This window comes from Muscardinus avellanarius (genome assembly GCF_963383645.1).
Source record: "Muscardinus avellanarius genome assembly, chromosome: 7".
NCBI lineage: Eukaryota > Metazoa > Chordata > Mammalia > Rodentia > Gliridae > Muscardinus > Muscardinus avellanarius.
Window position 1 is genome coordinate 3,883,345 of NC_137793.1, and position 25,829 is coordinate 3,909,173.

General features: G+C 40.1%; 1 protein-coding gene across 1 annotated transcript in view; it reads left to right on the forward strand.

Moving 5' to 3' along the window:
- The window catches only part of RAPGEF6 (Rap guanine nucleotide exchange factor 6), a gene marked incomplete at both ends in the record, with an annotated part of 152,449 nt that overhangs the window by 30,261 nt on the left and 96,359 nt on the right, over positions 1–25,829 (forward strand). The window contains 3 exons of the mRNA XM_080698480.1: positions 1,429–1,485; positions 5,762–5,845; positions 21,486–21,555. Of these exons, the coding sequence (XP_080554606.1) occupies positions 1,429–1,485; positions 5,762–5,845; positions 21,486–21,555 (211 nt within the window). The remainder of the gene's footprint in view (positions 1–1,428; positions 1,486–5,761; positions 5,846–21,485; positions 21,556–25,829) is intronic.

Sequence of the window (25,829 nt, forward strand, 5' to 3'; positions counted from 1 at the left end):
GTAAAATGGGCTCTCTGACCTACTTATCGTGTGTCATGATTGTATTTATAAAAAACGCTTTATAGTGCTATAAAACACTTGTAATTACATTTTAATTAAATGTGCTTTTATGACACATTTATCTAATTGCTTTTCCTGGGTGTTTTTTAAAAGTTTCTGTTAATGGACTAGATTGCTACAATATATAATTAGAATTTATTCTATTTTCTGTATAACACAATTCAGGTGTTATTCTGTATCAAATACAACAGGAAGAAAGAAAACTGAACAAGCAGTTGTAATATTAAAAGTGCTTTTTTGGTGGTACTAGGGATTGAATCCAGAGGCATTCTGCCTCTGAGCTATATCCCCAGCTTTTTTTACTTTTGAGACAGGGTCTGCTAAATTACTGCACATTGGCCTTAGACCTGTGATCTCCCCAACCCCCACCCCATCTCAGCCTCCAAAGTACTGGGATTATAGGCATGCGCCACTTTTAAAATGCAAGCAAATTTTACCTATTCAAAAAAATTTTGTATGTGCATGCCTGTGCCAGTTACTGTTCTTCACACTGAGGAGACAGTAGTAGGCCACACAAAATCTTGTTGGGGTGTGTTGGTGTGCGCATGTGTATGTTTTCTCTTTTGGCACTGGGGATTGAACTTAAACCTAAGGCACTGCAGATGCAAGGCGAGTGCTTCACCACTGAGTGACATCCCAGCCCTACAAATACGTTTTCACAGTAAAAGTGGGCATTACTTCTTGTGAATTGGCAGGTTTTGTAATGTGCATAAAAGCATAATAGTTGATGCCACTTAGTATTACCTAATTGCTCTTATTGTATCACTCGGGCGTGGTGGCGCACACTTCAATCCCAGCATTCAGGAGGCTGAGACAGGAGGATCGCGATTCACGGCCAGCCTCAGCTACCTAGTGAGGCCCTCTGCAACTCAGTGAGGCCGTTTCAAAATAAAGAATAAAAAATAGGGCAGGAGGTGTAGCTCGGAGGTTGAATGCTCCTGGGTTTCATCCTCAGGCTCACTAAATAAATAAGTAAATAAATAAATAAACAAACAAATGTATTGTATTATGGATTTCTTTTGTGTGTGTGTGTATGTACTGGGGATGGAACCCAGGGGGATTCTACCTCCAAACTATACCCCTAGCCCTATTTTTTATTCTTTATTTTGAAACTGGGCAACTCACTGTGGAGTTACAGAGGGCCTCACTAAATAGCTGAGGCTGTCCTCAAACCCAGATCCTCCTGTCTTAGCCTTCCGAATGCTGGGATTACAAGCGTGTGCCACCACACCCGACTTGTATTATGTATTTCTAAACTTTTGGAATTTAGAGAAAATTTAGTGATCTTATCATTTTTTATTGGTATAATTATAATTTTTAAACAAAATATAGCAAAATCCTAAATTTTTTTCTTTTTTAATATGCTAGATTAATGTCTGCAAGAGCACGCTATGAAAGATACAGTGGCAATCAGATTCTTTTTTGGTAAGTATTTTTATAATTAACTTCAATTAATAACTTTTAAGTTTTGACTTACAGCAATGAAATTCATTTGACTCTGGAACAATTTTTATAGAGCAAATTAGCCATAAATTGTGAAGTATAACATATATAGAACACAGAAAGTGTCCAGTGCAACAAATTTTAATAAATATACACACCTTTGTAATTACTGTTACTAAAGAAAATGTACAGCGTAGCAGCTTTTCAGAAAACTAACCAGCTCTCTTTGGAAAGGTAATCAAAGTTTCGACTTCTTTCATAGTGGGTTTTTTTTTTAACCTCTTTTTGAGCTTTTTTTGGTACTGGGGATTGAACCCAGATTCTAACCCCAAACTATACTTCCAGTCTGATTTTATTGATTTGGAAACAGGGTCTCACTAGGTTGCAGAGGGCCTCACTAAGTAGCTGAGGCTGGCAGCCAACCTGCTATCTTCATGTCTTAACCTCCCAAGTACTGAGATTACAAGTGCGTGCCACCATGCCCAGCTCAAATCCTGATTTTTTTGTTTTGACCATTTTCAATTGGTTTGTCTCTCTCATTTCTATTTTGTAAAATCTGAGTTAAAATCCTCTGTTGGAGACACTATAGATACTTTTCCCATGGCAATTCTTAATGGCATCATACGTGGAAGAGAAACTCACTTTTTCCTCTTGTAATTAATGCTTTTTTTTTTCTTTTCTTTTTTTTTCTTTTTTCTTTTTTTTTTTTTTGGTGGTTCTGGGGGGTGGAACCCAGGGGCTTTTCTACCTCCAGGCTATCCTCCCAGACCTATTTTATACTTTAGTTGGAAACAGGGTCTTACTAAGTTGCTGAGAGCCTCACTAAGTAGCTGAGGCTGGCTTCAAAGCTGTGATCCTTCTCAGAATCCCAAATACTAAGAGAGCAGGGATGAGACCCCATGCTTGGTTTAATACTTTCAGATGTTGTTTTACCATGTCTGGCTTCTCTTTATATTTTAGAGTCAATAAATAATGGTATTATTATGCCCTTGCAGGGAACATGTTTTTCCTCTTGGCTGTTTCTGTTTTTGTTGTTTGCTTGTTAACAATTGTATGTAATAAGCTCTTAGGTGAGATTTTCTGTGTATTTTGTTTGGGGTTTGTAGAACTTCTTGATTCTGTCATTCTGTATCTTTAATTGATTTTGGAAAATCCTTAGCTCTATTTTTCATTATTTTTTCTTTCCTTTTTTCATTTTGTCTTGTATTTTTATTGTGTGTGTGTGTGTATGTGAGACACACACACCAGACACACATACCAGACACACACACACACACACACACACACACACACACCCCAGACACAAGATGAGATTGAACCCACGGGCATTTTAACTCTGAGCTACACCCCTATTTTTTAAAAAAAGTATTTTGAAACAGGGTTTTGCTAAGTTTCTGAGGCTGGCCTTGAACGCTCAATCATCTTGTCTCAGCCTCCAAAATACTGGTATTACAGAAGTCTGTTACCCCGCCCAGCTCCTTGCACTATTTCCTGTTCTTTTTCCCCCTCTGCTGTTCTATTTCCTATTGATGTATTTTCTCATTTGTGAATTCCTGTTTTCTGCTATTTTTAGCCTTGTTTTAAACCCAGTACATGAATTCTTAATTTCTCTTGTATTTTCAGTTGTCTCTCTCTGTCTTCCTCTCCTCGTCTCGTGTTTTTCTCCCTTCTTCTCTTCTCTGAGGATTGAATCCAGGGCCTTCATAGGCTAGGCAAGTGCTCCACCCTGAGCTGCATCACAGCCCTCCCGTGTCCTCCTTAGAGATCGCAGTGCTTAGGTAAAGTTATCTTATCCTCTCTTTTAATTAATATATTAAATACAGTACTTGGTAGGTGCAGCGGAACACACATGTAACCTGTTGTAGTAACTTAGTGGCACTGTTTCAAAATAAAAATTTAACATAACTGTGGTAATGCCCCTAGATGGGTCAATCCTAGTAGAACACACACACACACACACACACACACACACACACACACACATTCTTTTTTTCTGTTGGTTTTAGATTATTTGACTTCATTCTCAGTAATGGTAATTTTTTATTCAATGCCAGAATTATATGAAAAGTCGTAGAAATTCTGTTTGCCTTCCCCTAGGAGTATTTAGATGTGTTTTGTTTTGTTGTGGCAGGCAGAGTATAGACAGGTAACTGGAGATAATTAAGAATGCTAAGTGATTCAGGTGGTAAGTATAATGGGAGTTTCCTTCTGATAGTTTCTTTTTGTCAGTGAAATAGGAAATCAGCATAAAGTTGAAAGTTTGGGTAAAGAAGAAGACAATTTGACGTTTGAAGAGAGAGGGGACAGTGGGTTTGTTCAGAAACATTATGGTTGCTAAGCAGTTTTAAGAGCCCACTTGAAAATTAGGATTTTGTTTTTAAATCAACCATGTTCTTAAAATGAAAATAAGAAGAATTGGAGGGACTGTTTGAGAAGGAATGGTCATGGTAACCCCATATGAAATGTATGCTGGTTCAGAAGGCGAGGGGTGGAAGAGAGATGGTGGGACCTTTGTGGAATCCGGATGATAGAATTAACTGGAGAGGAAAGGTGCTGATGAAAGAGCACATCAGGTAGAGCACATTCACTGGTGCAGGGTCTGGGTGTGGCCTGAAAATGAGCACCCGGAATAAAGTAGCGGGTAGCCCTTATTGGAAGAGATGTAGAAATTGACAGGCTTCACAATAGAAGGGCTCGTGTTAATGTCATCATAAAACCTGACAAAATAATGCTAGAGTAGTTATAAGCCAAGAGTTAAGATTTACAGGAAATGAGAGGATTGCCCTCAGTATCTGTTATATGTATTTCCTTATATAGTTATATACTCTATGATTATATGATAGCCCATTATACTGATTATGCCATGATTTACTAAATCATTCTAGTAATAAGTATTTATGTTGCCTTTAGTATTAGATACTAAGATTACTGTCATGATTATGTTCTGTTTTTTTATTGGATTTTAAAAATAATTTCTATTTCTAGTGTACAGATAATAGGTAAGCTAGTAAACAATGAGAAAAAATTAGTTCATCTGAAATTGTATTATGCAGAGGTAAGAATGACTTCTCAATGGTCAGTTCCTTGGAATGTAATTGGAATTAAAGGATATAATGTCTTTATGGTTTGTGTTGAATATTACTACATTGATTTGCAAAAATGTGCTAATAGTGATTATCAATATTGCTAATCAGTGACTAAACATAATTTTTATCACAGCCTCTGTAATATGGGCTAATTTGTGAGGACTTGCTTTGTGGGTGTGTGTGTTACTGGGGTTGGAGCCCAGGGGCATTCTGTCTCTGAGCTACACTCCCAATCTTTATTTTTTTTATTTTTTTTATTTTTATGGCAGTAGTGGGGATGGAACCCAGGGGCATTCTACCTCAGAGCTACATCCCTAGCCCCATTTTTTATTCTTTATTTTGAGACAGGGTCTCATTGAGTTGCAAAGGGCCTCACTAAGTAAGAGCTTGAGGCTGTCTTTGAACCACGATCCTCCTGTTTCAGCTGTCCAAATGCTGGGATTGCAAGTGTGTGCTACCACTCCTAGCTGCAATTCTATTTTTTAATCTTTCATTCTGAAACAGGGTCTCACTAAATCGCACATGTTGGCCTCCAGCTGGAATTAGAGGTATATGCCTCAGCCTAGCGACTGGCTAGGATTTTCTTAAGTACTTATTTTAAATATGTATATGTGTTAATTTACACTTTCTGTAAAAAGTGTGTGTGTGTGTGTGTGTATGTGTATGTGTGTATGTGAGTGTGTGTGTGTGTGTGTGTGTGTGTGTGTGTGTGTGTGTGTTTACTGGTGATTGAATCCAGGGACATTCTATGTCCAAGCTAAACCTACAGTCGTGTTTTACTTTTTGTTTTGAAACGGTCTCACTAGGTTCCTGAGAGTCTCGCTGTGTTGTGGAGGCTCTCTTTGAACCTGGGTCCTCCTCTTTTAGCCTCCCATGTATTTTTAGGCATGTGTCACCATGTTTTCCTCCTCTGCATTTTCTGTTTGCTAGTGATATGAAGATTCTTTTCTTCCTGGGTTTTATGAACCTGTTAAGAATTACCCGCATTTTTTCTGTGTAAAAATGGTCTATATAAAACCTTAGACAGTGTGTAGACTTTCACATGTTTCCAGGTATTGCTATTTAAATTTTAATCACTTTGCAGTATTATCAGAATATATTCCCAGATAGGTATTTCATATTCAGTGTATGTACATGTGAACGTGTATTCATTTACCCATTTGTTTAAACAGTTCAGAAACCATTGCCAGATGTTGGTATATCCTGCTTTCTGGATCTGTACTTGTGAAAGACTCCATGGTTTTACCTCCTTGCAGGTGAGTTTACGTTATCGTCTTTAATGCATAAGACAGACAAAATTAACATTATAACTGTGTCTCATACATTGAATTATTTTATGTAAGATGTGTGTTTTTCATTCAATGGATAATACCTTTTAAAAAATGTCTTTGCAGCCGGGCGTGGTGGCGCACGCTTGTAATCCCCGCGCTTGGGAGGTGGAGACAGGAGGATCCCGCAGGTTCGAAGCCAGCCTTGCTGGCTTAAGAGACCCTGTTTCCAAATAAAAAATATAAAAATAGGTCTGGGAGTGTAGCCCAGAGGTAGAAGGGCTTCCAGGAACCCCAGTACCACCAAAAATAAATAAATAAATAAATAAATAAATAAATAAATAAATAATATATATATATATATATATATTTAAAAATGAAAATATCTTTGTGCCTTAGGGTCATCAGAAATACTTGACAGGAATTGACTTAATATTTCATGTTTCTAAAGGTGCAGCCTTTGTGTGTGTGTATGAGTGTGTGTGTGTGTGTGTGTGTGTGTGGCTGGCGATTGAATCTAAGGGCCCTCCTACCACTGAGCTACATCTCTCCTCCTTTTTAATTTGCAGTACTAAGGTGTTCTACCTCTGAGCTGCACCCAGTACTATTTTATTTTTTATTTTGGGACAGGTCTCGCTAAGTTGCTGAAGCTCTCCATGAACTTGCAATTCCCTCTGTTATCCCGAGTACTGGGGTAATAGGCTTGCCCCACCGATTCCAGCTATGGTAGAATCCTTTTTTTTTTTTTTTCTTGTTTGTTTTGTATTGATAGTTAACCCAGTGGCATTCTATTGCTGAGTGACACCCTCAGTCTCTATAATTTTTTATTTTGAAAACAGAGTCTCTCCAAGTTGATTAGGGTCTACTAAGTTGTTGAGCCTGGCTTTAATCTTGCTGTCTTTCTTCACCTTCTAAGTACTGAGATTACCTTCAAGGCCACTCCCGCCCCGCTAAGGTTTTTAAGTTTACAGCATGACAAAGTATCTTCTTCCTGTTTGAACCTTAGTTTGGCATAAGCCTTGATTTGACCTCTCCATTGACTTTTGGATTCGTTGCTGTTACTCTTTTTTTTCCTCTCAGTACTAGGGAAGGAACCCAAGGGCATTCTGCCTCCAAGCTACACCCCTAGCCCTATTTTTTAGTCCTTTTTATGTTTGAAACTGGGTCTCGCTAAATTGTGAAGGGCCTCACTAAGTAGTAGCTTGAGGCTGTCTGTGAACTCTGATCCTCCCACCTCTGCCTCCTGAATGCTGGGATTATAAACAAATGCTCGAATTAAAACTGAATTCTGGGATTACAGCATGCGCCACCACGCCCGGTACTCTTAACTCATTTTTGAAAAACAGTGTATCATAATAATTAAGATACTGGTTTTTGGAGTAAGAGAAACCAGATTAGAGTCCTGATTTCAACCACTTCTTGGTTTTGTGACTTTGGACAAATTTTAGTTTTCTTATGGGTATAACAAGAATAATAATAGAAACTACTTGAGTAGTGTTCTGAGGTGTTAGTAAGCTCTTATCTTCAAAGTTCTCAGTACAGGTCAGTAAGGCTCACACATTGAGACACACTGTAGGTGTGCACATGTCTACTCTACCACTTCGCAAATTGTTTCTGGGAATCTCTTTCATCCTCATTCACCCACAGATAAGAAGGGGTAATAACAGAATCTACTTCATAGGTTGCTTCTGAGAAATAAATGAGTTAATCTCTATCAGTCTCTTAGCACAGCCCCTGGCTATTAAAAGTAACTGTTACCTGGGCGTGGTGGGTGGCTCATGCTTGTAATCCCTGCGCTTAGGAGGCTGAGGCAGAGGATTGCACAGGTTGGGAGCCAGCCTCAGCTGCTGAGTGAGGCTCTCAGCAACTTAGACCCTGTTTCCAAATAAAGTATAAAATAGGTCTGGGAGTGTAGCCTGGAGGTAGAAAGCCTCTGATTTCCACCCCCAGTACCAACACACACACACACACACACACACACACACACACACACACACACAAAAGTAACTGTTATCATCATCGTAACTATTAAGTAAAGGAAGCTGGACGTGGTGGCGCACGCGTGTAATCTCAGCATTCCAGAGGCTGAGACCAGAGGATCGCGGTTCGCAGGCAGCCTCAGCCACTTAGTGAGGCCCTCTGCAACTCAGTGAGACCCGGTTTCAAAATAAAGAATAACAAGTAGGGCAGGGGTGTAGCTTGGAGGTTTAATGCCTCTGGGTTCCATCCCCAGACCTGCAAAAAACAAACAAAAAGTAAAGGAAGAGGAAGATGGTTGGAAAGATAGAAAAGAGGATTTGGTCTATTAGCAGTTCTTTTTTGTTGATCTTAATGTTTTTGTTTTTGGTACTGAGATTGAACCCAGGGATATTCTACCTCTGAGCTACACTCCAGTTCGTTCTCGTTCGTGTCCCCCCCCCCCCCTCTCTCTCTCTCTTTCTCTCTTTCTTTTGGGTTCCTGGAAGCCCTTCTACCTCCAGGCTACACTCCCAGACCTATTTTTATTTTTTTTACATTTTTTTTAAAAAAATTTTATTGGTGCACTGTATTCATACATCATAGTGGGATACAAAAAAAACTTTTGTAGACATGCACACATCGCCCAGTCGGCCTCCATCCGATCCCCACCCCATTCCCTCCCCATCCCTCCTTCCCATGCATGGCTTAGTGGTTGACATCTATCTAGTATTATAGCAATTTATCCAAAATTAACAATGATAATCTCACAGAACAGTTTCATTTGTCTGATACCAAGCTTTTGATAACTTAAAGATAACATTTCAATATTTCTTTTTGCTTTCTTTCTTACCAGAGAATATTTTTTCTTTTTTTTTTAGGTGAAACTATCATATATTTATTATTTTTCAGAAAAAAATCTATCCTAATATGGAATATGGACTCTAGATACCCAAAACGATCTCGAAAAAGAACAAAGCTAGAAGATATATATTTTCTGATTTCAAACCATATAAAGCTACAATAATTGAAACAGTGTAGTACTATTCTAAAGGCAGATATATAAACCATTGGAGTTAAATAAAAGCCTAGAGATAAATTCTTCCATATATTGTCAAGTTATTTTTGACAAGGTTTCCACGAACATTTGGTGGAGGAAATAATAATCTTTTAACTAAATATTGTTAAAAAATAATAATTACATGAAAAAGAAAAAAATGGACCCTTACCTAATCCCATATACAAATATTAACTCAAAATAGATAAAAGACCTAAATATAAATCTTAAGACTATAAACTTTTAGAAGAAAATCTGGGTCATAAAACCTCACAATATTGAAATTGGCAGTGATTTCTCAGATATGATTTCAATGGCACAGGCAACAGAAGAGTATACAAATTCCCTAAAAAATAAAAAAATATTGAATATCCAAAGACAATGTAAACAGAGTTAAAAGTTACTGATAGAATGGGATAAAATATTTCCAAATGCTATATCTGAAGGTATATTAATATTCCAACTAGAAATCCTAAAAATTAACAACAATAAAAGCAAACAATACAATTTAGAGATAGATATAAGACTAACATAAATAATGAATCTCCACGGATAACCAATCTTAGTTGTCTGTTGGATGGAAAATCTTGTTTCTCTAGTTCTGGAGTGTGTTACCTATTTCTTCTTTGTAGTTAATCTCTTTGAGTATTTTCTCTAGTGCTGGTTTTGAAGACATAAATTCCTTCAGTTTTTGTTTGTCGTGGAAGCTTCTTATTTCTCCATCTAATTTGATGGTAAATTTTGCTGGGTAGGAAGTTTTTGGCTGGAAGTTGTTTTCTTTCAGAGTTTGGAATATGTTACTCCAAGCCCTTCTGGCTCTCATGACTTGGTTTGGGAAGTCTGGAGTGATTCTAATTGGTTTGCCTCTGAATGTCACTTGGCCCTTTGTTTTTGTTGCCTTTAAGATTCTCTGCTTGGCTTCCACATTGGTCATTTTGACAATTATGTGGCGTGGGGATCCTCTTCTCCGATCCTGTCTAAAGGGAGTTCTCTAAGTTTCCTGGACCTGTGTATCGACCTCTTGCTCTATGTTTGGAAAATTTTCTGCTATTACTTCCTTGAAGAGATTGTTGATCCCTTTGGTTTCACCTTCTTTTGCCTCCTCTATTCCAATTATTCTTAGATTAGCTCTCTTAAAATGAACCCATATTTCTTCAATGTCAGATTCCTGCTGTCAGATATTTTTTTCTAGATTAGAAACTATGCGTTCATTTTTGGATTGATCATCTTCTAAGAGCGAGATTCTATTCTCTATGTGGTCTAATTGGTTGTTTGTACTTTGAATTGAGGCCTTTACTTTATTAATTGCATCCTTTATCTCTTTTTGGCTCTCTTTGAATTCTTTTCGAAACACCTCTATTATTTCTACAGTTATTTTCCTGATTTGATCTTCTAGAAATCTCTGAATTTCTGTTTTATCGGGTTCTGATGTTGTGGGGTTGTGGGCATTCATTGCTCCATTGTTATTTCTTTTTTCCATGATTTCGGAAGTTTGTGCCTTCTCTGGGTTCTTCCCTTGGGTCACTATGACTTCACTTAAGGTGCTCTGGATCTCGAGTCTGTGGTATCTCAGACCCCACTACTCCTTTACTGGGTTGTATCGCAGAGTCTCAGACCCAGGGATAGAGGCTGCTTAAGACCTTGGGGTGTGCCAGGTTGTGCATTCTCCTATGGTGTGATATCTCTGCCACTGCCACTCCCCCACTGGGTCAAGTCCTTGGGAGTGCAGTACTGGGATTTCTCCTCTGGGGCCCGCAATTAGACTCACTGTTGTTGAGTGCGCAGATGGAGCTTTAGTGGACTCCGTGAATTCCCTGTTGCTGCCGCAGTTGGCAATATGGCGCCGCTACCACGTCCTCGGCCTTGATGCTGGCGTATTTCTTCTCTGGTTTTGAGCTCCACTCTGAGTCCCTCAGCTCGCTGTCCGCCGCTTCTTTCTGGAGCCTGGTGGGTTGTTGAGTGCGTCGGTCTGTAGCCCTAGCCCTCTGGTGAACTCGCCGCTGCCGCCGGCAGTAAGGTGCTGCTGCCGCGTCCTCGGGTATAAGGCTGGCGTATCTCCTCTGTGGCTCTGAGCTCCATTCTGAGACCCCCTCCTCTCTGGAGCCTGGTGATTTTTTTGTTTCTCTGGTGATGGTGTTTTCTGGCTATGAAAGGCGCTGATTTTGTGGTAATGGAGATTGGTTGTTAGCGGGGCTCTTAAGCCCCGCTTTTCTCGGTCGCCATCTTCCTGGAAGTCTCCATACATTTTTATTTGGAAACAGGGTCTCCTAAGCCAGCGCGCGCAGCTGACTCCTAACCTGCGCGATCCTCCTGTCTCTGCCTCCCAAGCGCGGGGATTACAAGCTTGTGCCACCACACCCAGCCTTAATTTTTATTTTGAAACAGGATCTTGCTAAGTTGCTGCTGCTGTCCTTGAACCTTTGATCCTTCTTCTCAGTCTTTCAAATACCAGAATTATATATGCGTGCACCACTGTCCCTTACTCTCATTATGCTTTGTTTACATTAAGATGTAATTTTTTGTTATATTTTCCATTATGTTGAGACTTTTAAAGACTTGCAATTGCTGCTAAACTAATTTAGTGGCATAGCTATTAAATTTAAATGCCAGAGTATAGGAAATTTCAGTTTACTTGACCTTTTTATAATCGTGTCTTGAATTCAGAAACTTTTTTTCCTGCTGGCCATTAGTTAAATGTATACTGTTCTTGACTAGTAACATAAAGCATGTGGTTGACTAATTTTGCAAGTAAAATACAAATTCTTTGTCAGTTTAGCTTTTTGTCCATTCCTTTCTTCTGTATTCATGAAACTCACATTCGTGAATTTGTATTTAGTTAGCCACTGAGACAATAAGCTGGGTGGTGGTACCTGCAGTTAGGTTTTAGGATTAGCAGTTTTCTTTTGAATACGTACGATGACCATTTCCACTCTTGAGAAAAGTAGAGGGGTTCTTACCTTCTGCCCAAATGAGAAGGCTGTGTTCATTACATACTCCATCATGGTGTCTGCTAGCCAAAGACTAATAAAGTTCAATTCCAAAGACTTGATGTAAAATAAATATGGGGAGAGAAAGAGGAAGAAAATGGTTTTACATATGTGGAGACATTTTAATAGGCAAAGCAAATATGAAAATATTCTACAGTCCTTGTTTCTGTAGTTGGCCACAAGGCTGCATTTACCTTATCTGGCTTCCTTCTCTTTTTTCCTCATCCAGTATGTTTCCTTTAACTAAAACTTCAACGGCTCAGGTTCTTTACTTGAAATGAGAACAAACCTTTTGTTTCTAACGTGTTCTCCACTGTCCTGCCATTTTTTGGTTTCTGTAATTTCCCAGCAACCTTTAATAGTGACAGCCCAGGAAAAGTCTCTGGGCTGCAGACAGAGGCCCTCTGGCCGCCGCTGTGCGCCACAGCCCGGTTTTCTCTTGGTACTTGGAATCGTCTCTTGTGCTAGTGGAATAATGTCTTCTGCTGCCTGCTGGTGCAGCAGCCAGGTGGAAGTCCTTTGTCATTGTGACTCTTACTGTGTTTCCAGTGGATGGAAGAGGTCTGAAGACTAAACCAGCCTTGCTCATAGTTGTCAGGAAGGGAACAAACATTCTTCGAATGAGTGAAAAGCCATTTGTACTTCCATGTCTTGACTAGACCCTTGTATTCTGACAAAAAAGCACTGCTGCACTCCTGGTCCTGAAAAGTGAGTTCCTTCATTGCCTGGAGTGCCGAGACAGGGCATGAAACATATTGTAAGCCCATTAACAAAAGTGCTGGCAGAGCATAATAGACAAATCGATTCCCATGATGTGGCTGTTTTATTAAAAGCAAGTATCTGCCTCCACCATGATAGAACAGGCCCAGCGTAAGTAACCTGCCTCCAGTGACTGACCATCGCTCTGAGGGATCGTTCTTATCAGGGACTTGTTATTAGTCTATGCTCTTGGCAAAATGGGCACCCAGCTAGAGCATCAGCATTTGAGTCCCCCGCATTCTCTCCTATATATGTATTTTTTCACTATATATATATGAAAAAGTAAGCCAGACTTGGTGGCATTTCAGTACTTGGGAGACTGAGACTCTGAGGAGAGAAGAGGATGACAGGTTTGAGGATAGCCTCAGCAAGTTTTTTAGCAATTCTCTCGGTACCTTAGTCAGATCTTGTTTCAAACAAACAAAAAGGCTGTGGGGCAGCTCAGGGGCAGTGCCCTGGGCTCATTCCCAGCAGCACATATGCTGGACAAATGTTGTGCCACCTTTACTTTGTTTGTTTTTGAAATAGATCTCAGAATTGCACAGGCTCAGGCTGGCTCGAACTTTTTGTTTGTTTGTTTGTTTGTTTGTTTGGGTTTTTTTTTTTTTTTTTGCAGTATTGGGGATTGAACTCAGGGGCATTTTACCTCTGAGCTACATCCCCAGCCCAATTTGAACAGGGGCTCACTAAGTTGCAGAGGGCCTTACTAAGTAACTGAGGCTGGCTACAAACCTGCAATCCTCCTGTCTCCGGCTCCAAGGTACTGGGATTACAAGCATGTGCCACACACTCGGCTCCTGTTTTATTTTTATTTGGAGACGGGGTCTTGCTAAATTGCCAAGTCTGGTCTTGAGTGTGCGATCTTCCTTTTGTCTCAGCCTCCCAAGTACGGGGGTTACAGGTGTGCGCATCATCATGCTTGGCTTCTCGGTTTTCTTAATGAGTTATCTTTTTGTTCCTGAGATAGAAATTTTTTATATATTCTGAATCAGAATCCTTACTTGGTTATTTTTGTTGCAGATATCTCTCACTTACTTTATGGCTTCCTCACCTTTTTTTTTTTTTTTTTTTTGCAGTACTGGGAATGGTACCCAGGGGCATTCTACCTCCAAGCTATACCCCTGCCCTATTTTTTATTCTTTATTTTGAAACAGGGTCTCACTGAGTTGCAGAGGGCCTAAGTAGCTGAGGCTGTTCGTGAACCTTGATCCTCCAGTCTCAGCCTCCCAAATGCTGGGATTACAAGTGTGCGCCATCACGCCCGTCTTGAAGTTCTTAAATCTAATATAGAACATTTCGTTAATCTTTTCTGTACCTGAGGTGAGGTCATGAAGATTTATGTATATGTCATATGTAAGAAATCTTTGACCAACTCCAGATCACAAAGAATTATTTTTCTGTAGTTTCTTCTAAAACTTTTTTTTTTTTTTTTTTTTTTTTTTTGGTGGTACTGGGGTTCCTGGAAGCCCTTCTACCTCTGGGCTACACTCCCAGACCTATTTTCTGTATTTTTGAAACAGGGTCTCTTAAACCAGCGCGGCTGGCCTCGATCCTCCTGCCTCTGCCTCCCAAGCGCCGGAATTACAAGCGTGCGCCACCACGCCCGGCCCTAAAACTTTTTACATACACAGATTTTCCTGTGATGTACTTAGTTCTATTTGATCAACTTCTGTCTGTTATGAAGTGTGGATCTAATTTTATCATTTTATGTATATCCTTTGTCTTTTTAACACTATTTGTGAATGAAGTTCCGTTTCTGCCTGGCGTGGTGGCGCACGCTTGTAATCCCAGCAGTTGGGAGGCCAAGACAAGATGATCACAGGTTTGCGGACAGTCTCAGCTACATAGTGAGGCCCTCTGCAACTCAGTGAGACCCTTGTTTGGAAATAAAGAATAAAAAATAAGGCTGGGGGGTGTAGCTCAGAGGTAAAATGCCCCTGGGTTCCATCCCCAGTACTGCAAAATAACCAAAAAGAAAAAAAGAAGACTCTTTTCCCCCTGGATTGAATTTAATTGACTAAGTATTTGTGGGCCTGTCTCCCAGGTTTTGTTTTGTTTTGTTTGTGGTACTGGGGATGGAACCCAGGGGCATTCTACCTCTGAGTGACACCCCCAGCCGATTTTTTATCCTTTATTTGAAATAGGGTCTCACTGAGTTGCGAAGGGCCTAAGTAGTCGAGGCTGGCCACAAACTGTGATCCTCCAGTCTCTACCTCCCGAATGTTGGAATTACAAGTGTGCGCCACCATGCCTGGCTGTTTCCCAGTTTTTAAATTTTACCTCATTGATTTTTATTATCATGTTGCTTTTGACACGAGATCACATTGTGTTACCCAGGGTTGGCCTGAAACTCCTGGGCTGACGTGAGTCTCTCTGCCTTCTTTTTCTTGATCCTCCTTGCTTTCTGTTCCTGGAGACCACAGGCCCATGCTGCTGCAGCTAGCTTTTTTTATTTTAATCTTGGTGCCAACCACATTGTCCCGTTAACTTATAGTAGCTTTATAAGTCACCAAATCAGATACTTGGGTCCTCCGACTTTATCTTAAAGTTGTTTAGGTTATTATAGGTACTTTGTGGTTCTATATGAATTTTTGTGAATGTGTTGAAGTCAGGCATGGTAGCCCATGCCTGTATTCCCAGTATTTGGAGGCTGAGACAGAAGGATCGCAGGTTCCAGGCCCGCCTCAGCAACTTAGACCCTCTTCAAAATAGGAAGGTCTGGGTATGAAGATCAGAAGTAGATCAGAAGCAGGTGCTCCCTGCTTTCAATTTCCAGTACCAAAAAAGAAACCTGAGTTTTTCATTGGGAATACATTGAATCAAAAAGTGTTAGAACTGGTATCTCTCTCTCTTTTTTAAACGTGTGTGTGTGTGTGTGTGTGTGTGTGTGTGTGTGTGCACACGGGATTGAACTTGGAGGCATTCTACCTTGGATCTACATCTCCAGCCTTTTTTTTTTCTTTTTTCTGTTTTTGTTTTTCAACAGGATCTCCTTAGGTTTCTGAGATTCTTGCTAAGTTGCTGAGGCTGGTCTTGAACCTGCAATCCTCCTGTCCCAGCCTCCCAGATACTGCACTGAGGAAGAACTAAGATCTTTACAATGGTCTGTTTTGAGCTGTCAGCGGTTCAGAGCTCCATTTATGTCGTTATTCAGCAGTGTGTTGTTGGTTTCAGTATTGGAGTGTTCCATATGTTGAACTCGCGACCTCGTAAACTCCTTTATTGTAACTGCTGTTCATAGAGTTCAAGACTTTGTATTGACACGACCTTGACTTTGAATAGGCCTTCCCTAATTGATTGCCCCCCTTTCCTGCCTTATTTTACCAGGAGGAAACCGGGGTACAATACTAAAGGGCTTAGTGGAAGCAGACATTCCTTACTAATTCTAAGCCAAAGGGGAGTTAGAGATGGAGAGGTGGAAGCCTTCAGTTTTATACTACGTATAATATCTATACAAAATTTTTTTTCTCGGTCTGGGGATGGAACCCAGAGGCGTTCAACCTCCAAGCTTATACCCCTTGCCCTATTTTTATTCTTTCTTTTGAAACAGGGTCTCGCTGACTTGCAAAGGGCCTCACTAAGTAGCTGAGGCTGTCTGTGAACCGCGATCCTCCTGTCTCAGCCTCCCGAATGCTGGGATGACAAACAAGCGTGCGCCACCACGCCCGGCTCAAATGGCGAGGTATTTTTAAAAACAAACACAAATGTGGCAGATATAATTCAGACATTTCAGTAATTTCATTACATGTATGTGTTGTGCGTATTCCAACTAAAAGATGGAAATTATCAGGTTCTGTTACAATCTAAGATCCAGCTATGTGCTTTGAAGAAGAAAACACTTTGGCTTCAGGCAGAACTTGAAAGTAAGAGGAGCAGAAGCTACAGGAGACAGAGTGTTCATAGAGAGCTCAGTGACCATAGCAGTGTGAATGGGGGTAGACGTTAGACAGGAAATGCAGAAGAGGCTACTCAGATTTTAAAATAACTTTACAATTTTAAGGAAATCGCCGGGCGTGGTGGGCACGCTTGTCATCCCCGCGCTTGGGAGGCAGAGACAGGAGGATCGCGCAGGTTCGAAGCCAGCCGCGCTGGCGTAAGAGACCCTGTTTCAAAAATATAAAATAGGTCTGGGAGTGTAGCCCGGAGGTAGAAGGGCTTCCAGGAACCCCAGTACCACCAAAATAAAATAAAATAAAATAAAAAATTTTAAGGAAATTAGGTTTTTTGTCCACCATAGAATTAAATTATAAGTCAATACCAGAAAGAACTGTGAGAATTTAAAATGCATATTTGTAAATGACCTGGAGATCAAGGGAGATTTCACAACAGAAAGTAGAATAGATTTTGAACCAAATGAAAATGAGCACACATCAAAATTAACAAGATGCAGTACTTCCTGGTGGGAGAGTATGACCTGGGGTTGGGCCCAGGGCCTTCTGCATGTACCCCAGCTGTGCTTCAGGGGTTTTGTTGTTGTTGTTTTTAGAAGCAGGGTCTTGCTGACTTGCTGAGGCTGGCTTTGAACCTGGGATCCTCCTGTCTCAGCCTCCCAAATACTGGGATTATTGGTGTGCACCACCACACCTGGCTCTGAGGGAAATTTATAGCAAATAAAAAAGAAAACAGCAGTCTCCAGTCAGTCGTCTTAAGTTTACATCTAAGGTGAAACAGAAAAGAAAACTCAACAGCAAGCAGAAGAAAGAAGTAGAAATCAGTGGAAGGAGAGACAAAAATACTGAAACCACTCTGGGTTTCTTTTATTTCTTTTTCAGTGCTTCATAGCTTTTTATTTTGTAGTGTTTGAGGCCTTTGTGTATTTTGATAACTTATCTCTTTAAGCATTCTCTGTTTGGGGCACTGGTACTGAAGATTCAGCCTAGGGGCATTCTATCTCTGACCTATTCCCAGCCCAGTTTTACTTTGAAATAAGGTCTTGCTGAGGCTCGTCTTAAACTTTGATCCCCCTGTCTTTAGCTTCCCACATACTTGGGATTACAGGCTTGCCCTGCCTTGCCCGCTAAGCAGTCTCTATTTTCAGTGGAATCTTGAGATTTTTATTTTCTAATTTTTTATACAACAAAATAATTGATTTGGGAATTTTGGGTTTGTATCTTTCATTCTTGCTAAGTAAATTTGTTTCTGGTAGCTCTTAAAATAGAATGTATAGAAGATAGACTGTATAGAAGCCAGGCGTGCTGGCGCACACTTGTAATCCCAGCATTTGGGAGTGGCCAGCCTCGGTTGCTTAGTGAGACCCTGTTTCAAAATAAAGAATAAAAAATAGGGGTGGGACTGTAGCTCAGAGGTAGAATGACCCTGAGTTCCATCCCCAGTACCACAAAAAAAAAAAAGAAAAAAAGAAAATGTATAGGATTTATTCTTTATACAATTGTGTTGTCTATACAGTGTTTATTCTGCCTATCTCATGCGAAATGTAATTTCAGAAACTCACGTAGTAGATGAGTTTTCTTACCAGAACACCAGCTGATAGATTACTCAAGAATGATAGGATTATAAAAATTTCATTTCAAGCTGGGCATGATGGCACATGCTTGTAATCTTATATTTTGGTAGGCAGAGAAAGGAGGATCATGGTTCTCAGCCCGAGCTACTTAGGCCCTTCGCAACTCAGACCCTGTTTCAAAAAATAAAAAGACTAAACAAAAAAAAAAGGCTAACAGCCGGGCATGGTAGCACATGCTTGTAATCCCGGTACTTGAGAGGCTGAGACAAGAGGATCCCAGCTGCAGCTACTTAGGCCTTCCACAACTTAGTGAGAGACCCTGTTTCAAAAAGAATAAAAAATAGGTCTGGAGGTAGGTCAGAAGTAGATTGCCCTGGATTCAGTCCCCAGTACTGCAAAAACAACAACAGAAATAGAACAGTCCAACAGATATTTTCTGTGTCTTGTGCTTTCCTGTATTAAGATTGTATTATTTCAACTTCAACATGTAAAACATACTAAAAAGAAATTGCTTTAATTTCCTTGTCTGTTGATTCCCTTTCTTTTGATGGTTTTGGGCCAGTTTTTATTGATTGGTTTTCTCTCAGTTATAGATTATAATTTCCAGTTGCTGTCTTTGTCCTTTTTTTTAATGAGTATCAGGCATTGTGAGTTTTATGTCATTAAGTTCAGGCTTTTGCTGTTATTTCTTTAGGTAGTTTTGGACTTTGTTCTACCATGTAGTTTAGCTATTTGGAATCCATTTGATTATTTTGAGCCTCTTAAATTTGAGTAAACGCAGCGCTCCTTTGCTATAGCACTTCTTTAGTGTCATACTTCTAAGGAAATGTATTTCTGAGGCCCCTCCTTAATGCCCCATGGATTTTGTGGTCTTTCTGTTTGGCTCTTAGTTTGTTCTCACGGGTCACAGTGTGCAGCTCACCCAGAGACTCAGGGATGCTCTGAAGATGTAGAGCGCCCATGCTCACCCACACACTCCCATGCTGCCTGTGTCTCCCTGGCCCTCTCACTTTCCCTCTCCCTCCGGGTCTCCCCCCCCCCACCCCCGCCCCTTTCTCTTACTCTGCCTTATAAATTGAGAGGATCTTCCTCACATCACCCACACTCTCCTCTCTTTGATGGCTTCTCCTTTCTCACATCTTGGCAGAGATTGCCTGTAGGCCGTGACCTGGGTGCTATAGGGGTCACGCAGCCTTCTGTTTCTCAAGGATACTGTCCTGGCTTGCCTGCTTCCCAGTGTCTTAACACTTCTTAAATATACTTTGACGTGTTTTCTCCCCGTGTTGTAAAGTAAGTCTACTTCCTGTTATCTATTTTGTATGAAAGCAAACATCTAAAACTTTGCTTTTTTAAAAAATAAGTGACTTGGGAAACAAAAATATAGTTTTGCTTTAGAAGAAACAGAAGTGATTTTTTGGACTGTGTTCAAAAAGTAATTTTATTTGCATGTTGTTATAACCTGCTCTTGCTCTGTAACCCTGTACTTTGTGGGAAATGGTTATTCTAAAAATATTGAGCCTTTCCATCAAAGTCCATGCTCTGCCGCTCCCTTAGGCGCTGTTTCCAAGCTGCCACTAAAGTTGGTCATTTTCTCTATAAATGTTTTCTGTATTCATTAAGTTTATTTTGTGGCATCTTATATTTTATTTGCATAATTCATGGGTGTTAGATAATATTTTATTTTTAATAATTGGCCATGATACTCAACTTTGAAATAGTTTTTGCTTTATAATAAGTTTAAATACATTCTGCATTATTATTGTAACCTTTGTGTGTCTCATACTAAGAAGTATTTTTGTTTCTTCCTACTTTTTAAAAATTTTATTCTATTTTTTGTGGGGTGCTGGGAATTGAACCCAGGGACATTCTACCTCCGAGCTACATTCCCCAGCCCTATTTTACTTTGTATTTAGAAACAGGTTCTCACTATGTTGTGGAGAGCCTCACTAAGTAGCTGAGACTGGTCTTGAACCTGCAATCATCCTATGTTAGCCTTCTAAGTACTGGGATTACAAGCATGTGCCATCATGCTTTTATTTTATCTTTTAAAATGAAAATTTATCTTTTCCTTAATGATTTCTGTTTTTTATTTCCTTAAATTTTTTTTTTTTTTTTTTTTTTTTTTTTTTGTGGTACTGGAGTTCCTGGAAACCCTTCTTCTTCTGGGGTACACTTCCAGACCTATTTTTTTATATTTTTATTTGGAAACAGGGTCTCTTAAGCCAGAGCGGCTGGCTTCGAACCTGCGAGATCCTCTTGTTTCTGCCTCCCAAGTGCAGGGATTACAAGTGTGCACCACCACGCCTGGCTTAAAAACATTTTTCTTAGACAAAAAATATATTTAAAAAATTACATTTACTTTTAGTATCGATCCAGCTTTAGTTTTTATCCAAAGGGGATAGTTGCTGGCTATAACACTTTTAAAAAGTGTGTGTGGTGTTAGGGATTGAACCTAGGAGCATTCTACCTCTAAGCTACATCCCTAGCCTGATTTTTTTTTTTTTTTTAAATAGAGTCTTACTAAGTTGGGGAGGCTAAGAAGCTGAGGCTGTTCGCAAACCCAGATTCTTCTGTCTCAGCCTCTCAAGTATTGGGATTACAAGCATGCATCACCACACCTGGCTTTGCAACACTTTTTAAAAAGTAAAATTATCTTTGTGTGTCCAGCTCCATCCATTCATCAATCCATCCTTTTCTCCCTCCTTCCTTTCCTTCTTTCTCTTTCTTTCTTTCTTTCTTTCTTTCTTTCTTTCTTTCTTTCTTTCTTTCTTTCTTCTATTTGTGATACTAGGAATGCAACCTAGGGGCATTCTACCTACGAGCCACACCCCCAGCCCTATATTTTATTCTTTTATTGTGAAACAGGGTCTCACTGAGTTGCAAAGAGCCTTACTGAGGCTGTCCAGGAACCAAGATCCTCCCATCTCAGCCTCCCAGATTCTGTAATTACAAGTGTTGCACCACCACGTCCAGCTCCATTTCTTTACTCAAATGTTATTATCTTTTAAAATTTTTATATTGTCTTATACAATAATCTCCATAAAGCCTTACATAATTATGATACTACTCTTTATTATTTGTTTTCTTTTTAATTCAGTATGTATTGACAGATATTTAAAAGTTGAGATTAGACAGGTATATTTTTTAATTAATTTTATGGACTAATTAAAGGCAGAACTTTAAAAAGAATTTTCACACAGAACTATATTGAGACCTATTTTATCTGGGCAGCTAGGAAGAAATATTTTTATGCTTGCCTATTATTTATTTATTTTTTTAAGAATATCTTACAAAAGACAGGTCAGAATTTTGTGGTTACATCTCAGAGTATTTTGTTGTTTGTTTTTTTTCCTATATTGATATACTTTATAACTTCTGCTAAAGAAATTTTTTTTGTTTTTATAGTTTTGGTAAGCAGTTTGGAGGAAAAAGAGGATGTGATTGTCTTGTATTAGAGCCATCAGAAATGATTGTGGTAAGAACTTTACAGAATGCTGAATTGTTTTTTGATATGCTGCAGTGTCAAGTTTAAATGTAGTAGGTTTTAAACACTCAAGGAAGTTCCACTGCTATGACCTATTAGCGGTAGCATCAGAACCGTGTATCAAGTCTACACATTTTCATCTTAAAACTTTTTTGATCCTTCAGAGAAATACGATACAGTTATATAGAACATGTTCCAGATTTGATCTTTTTGTGTGTATGTGTGTAGTACTGGAGATTGAACCTAGGGGCTTTCTACCTCTTTACTACACCCCTTTTTCCCCTTTAATTTTTGAAACAGGATCTCACTAAGTTGCTGAAGGCCTCATTAAGTTACTTGAGGCTGCCCTCAAACCTGCAATCCTCCTGTCTCACCCTGCCAAGTACTGGAATTACTGGTACATGCCTCTATGCAGGCTAACCTTGGGTTCTTTTTCTTTTTTCTTTTTTTCTTTCTTTCTTTTTTTTTGGCAAAATTGGAGATTAAACCTAGGGGCATTCTACCTCTGACCTACATCACCAGCCCTATTTTTAATTCTTTATTTTATTTTATGTTTGTTTGTTTTGCAGTACTACTGGGGATGGAACCCAGGGACATTTTACCTCTGAGAGACACCCCCAGCCCTATTTTTTATTCTTTATTTTGAAGCAGGGTCTCACTGAGTTTCAAAGGGCCTAAGTAGCTGAAGCTGTCTGCGAACCTCTATCCTCCTGTCTCAGCCTCCTAAGTGCCGGGATTACAAGCATGCACCATCATACCCGGCTAATTCTTTTTTTTTTTTTTTTTTTTAGTGGTACTGGGGTTCCTGGAAGCCCTTCTACCTCGGGGCTACACTCCCAGACCTATTTTTACATTTTCATTTTGGAAACAGGGTCTCCTAAGCCAGCGCGCGGCTGGCTTCGAACCTGCGCGATTCTCCTGTCTCCGCCTCCCAAGCGCGGGGATTACAAGCGTGCGCCACCACAACCGGCAAATTCTTTATTTTAAAACAGATTCTCACTAAGTTGTAGAGGGCCTTTCTAAGTAGCTGAGGTTGACTATGAACCTGTGATCTTCCTTTCTCAGCCTCCCAAGTACTGAGATTACAAGTGTGCACCACCACACTTGGCTAACTTTAATTTTTTTTTTTTAATGTGGAATTGAGGATGGAACCCAAGGGAATTCTATCTCCAAGCTATCCCCCCAGCCCTATCTGTTATTCTTTATTTTGAAACGAGGTCTTACTGAGTTGCAAAGGGCCTCACTAAGTAGCTGAGGCTATCTGCGAACTGCTCAGCCTCTCAAATGCTGGGAATACATGCGTGCACCACCACACCTGGCAACTTCAAATTCTTAATGAACATTTTAATGTCAGGTTCAATGCTAATCCACTTTTTCATTTTACAATGTTGTAGTCAGATTAACACCTTCAACTAGTTTTCTCTTCCCCAAGCTAGATTATATCTGTAAATGAATTATCCTTCATTTCATAAAAAACATGGAATTTAATCTCTGAACAGACAAAATGTTTCAGCTAATTTAGTTTGTATCTGCCACAGACAGTAGCTCACCCTTATCCTTGGTGACGCATTGTAAGACTTCCCCCAGTGGATGCCTGATGTCGTGGACAGCACTGGACCCTGTGTGCACTGTTTTTTCCTACACATACATACATACATACATACATCTATGCATATACATAAAGTTCAGTTTGTAAATTAAGCATAATAAGAGATCAAGAACAATTAAAAAATAATGTACTGTAGTCAAGGTGTACGCGGTCTCTCTCAACATGTCTTATGCTGTGCTCACCCCCTGTTGACCACGGGTGGCTGCGAGTGCGGGAAGCAGAGTCACTCGTGAGGCAGGACGTCAGCACGCGGATGGCTGCCCGCATGCGGAGCCTTGAGAGGACACTGCTGGCTCAGCTCACCGCGCACTCAGTGTGCGGCAGCCCTCCTACGGAAGGGACGGGGTGCTTAGCAGCATCACAGCCCCTCGGAAATATGTGCCAGTGAGGGACCCCAGAGGAGCACTGCCAGGCAGAGCTGGCTTTCTCCTCCTGCTAGTTGATACATTGCCGATTTGTCAAACTGTATGGGAAAGAAGAGTGCTTGTGAGTCCCTGTTCTCCTTTACAGTGTGTTCTAACACTTACTGTGCATCCTATTTCTATACGTAAGGAGGAAGAAAAGGAAAAGCCCATAAAATCAGTTTAAGTCCGAAATACTGCAGGTGCAACTCATCCTTTCCCTCCCTCAAGCCTTAGGGGATCTGTTTAGTTTTACTGGGTGGGGAGGGGCATAGAAACCAAAATCTGGCTGCTACTTGTGCTTATTACGACAGGTATCTTGCTGCTACTGGGGCTTCTCAGTAAAGCAGAAAACATGTGGTTGTGAGCATTTTCATACACAAACAGTTGCATAATATGTTTTTTTCTCTTTTTCTTTTTTGGGGTTAGAGCTCTACTTGGGGGCTCAACCCAGGGTACTCTACCAGTGAGCTACATCCCTAGTTTTTTTTCTTAAGCTGGGCATGGTGGCACATGCCTATAATCCTAGTACTTGGGAGGGTGAGACAGGACAATGGCACATTTGAGGCTAGCCCTCAGCAACTTAGAGAAACCCTGTGTCAAAATAAAAAATAAAATCAGGCTGGAGGTGTAGCTCAGAGATAGAATGCCCCTGGATTAAATGCTCAACACCAAAAAAAAAAAAAAAAAAAAAATCCAGTTTTTTTTTTTTTGGTTGTTTGTTAATTTGATCCTTTGATTTTTTTTGAGACAGCGTCTCACTAAGTTGCCTCGCTTGGCCTTGAATTTGTGCTCCCCGCCTCACTGGAATTATAGGCATATACCACTACACCTAGTATTTATTTCTTTATTCTGTCTTTCCCTGTCCCTCACCCCTTCCCTCCCCTCTCTTTTTTTCTTTTCCTACCTCTGAGCTATACTCCCAGCTCTATTTTATTTTCATTTTGAAACAAGGTTTTACTAATTTGATTAGAGTTTCATTAAGTTGCTCAGTCTGCCCTGGAACTTGGAATTCTCCTATTTTAGCCTCTCCAAGTACTAGGATCACAGGCATGCACCAGCCTTATTTATTTATTTATTTATTTATTTATTTATTTATTTATTTATTTATTTATTTATTTATTTATTTGAAACAGAGTCTTGCTAGGTTGCTGGACATCCCCCTGAATTGCTAAGGCTGACCTTAGGCCTTTAGCCCTTCTGTCTCAGCCTTGCGCGTGCTGCTGTTACAGGTGTGCGCCACTTCACTTGGCTTGTAGCACTTGGTTTGTCAGACTCCTGAGTCCTGAGATTACAAGTGTATACACCAAGCCTGGCTAGAAACCATCGTTATAAAGCAAACTCCTCAGGGAACTAAGGGAGGCTTAGAATACACTAGTAAATAGGAGAATTCGGTATTTTTAGTACAAGTTAAATCAAGTAGAAGATATAGAGGAGGCCTGTGCAGCATTAACAACAATACGAATTTTAATATTTGTTGGCTTTCTAGCCTGATACGCCTTCTCATGTGCTCATGGCACATTCATGAAAATTGTTCCTATGGCATTTCACACAAAAATAGGTAATTCTCTGTAAATAAATGTAAAAAACTCAGATCGCATGCAGTGCTGTTTTGTGTAGAAACTCTAAAAACTACCAAACTTTTTTCAGAGAGCACATATAAACTAAAATAACAGAACTTTGCAGAATGACTGTAATGAAAATATACTACACATCAAAATCTATTGAATCCACCTAAAAGTGGTCAGAAGCTGGTGTAGTTGTACCTGCCTGTAATCCCAAAGTTTGCCAGACTGAGGTAAGAGGATTGCAGATTTGTGATCAGCCTCAGCGGCTTAGCAAGGTCCTCAGCAATTTATATAGAGACCTTGTTTCAAAACAACAAATAAAAGCCGGGCCTGGTGGCGCACACTTGTAATCCCAGCATTCAGGAGGCTGAGACAGGAGGATCGCGCAGGTTCAAAGCCAGCCTCAGCTACTTAGGGAGGCCCTCTGCAACTCAGTGAGACCTGGTTTCAAAATAAAGAATAAAAAAATAGGGCAAAGGCTGTAGCTCGGAGGTAGAATGGCCCTGGGTTCCATCCCCAGACCCGCCAATAAATAAATAAATAAATGCCAGATGTGGTGGTGCACGCTTGTAATCCCAGTACTTGGAAGGCTGAGACAGGAGGATGGAGCAGGTTCAAAGCCAGCCTTAGCTACTGAGTGAGACTCTGTTTCCAAATAAAGTATAAAATAAGTCTGGGAGTGTAACC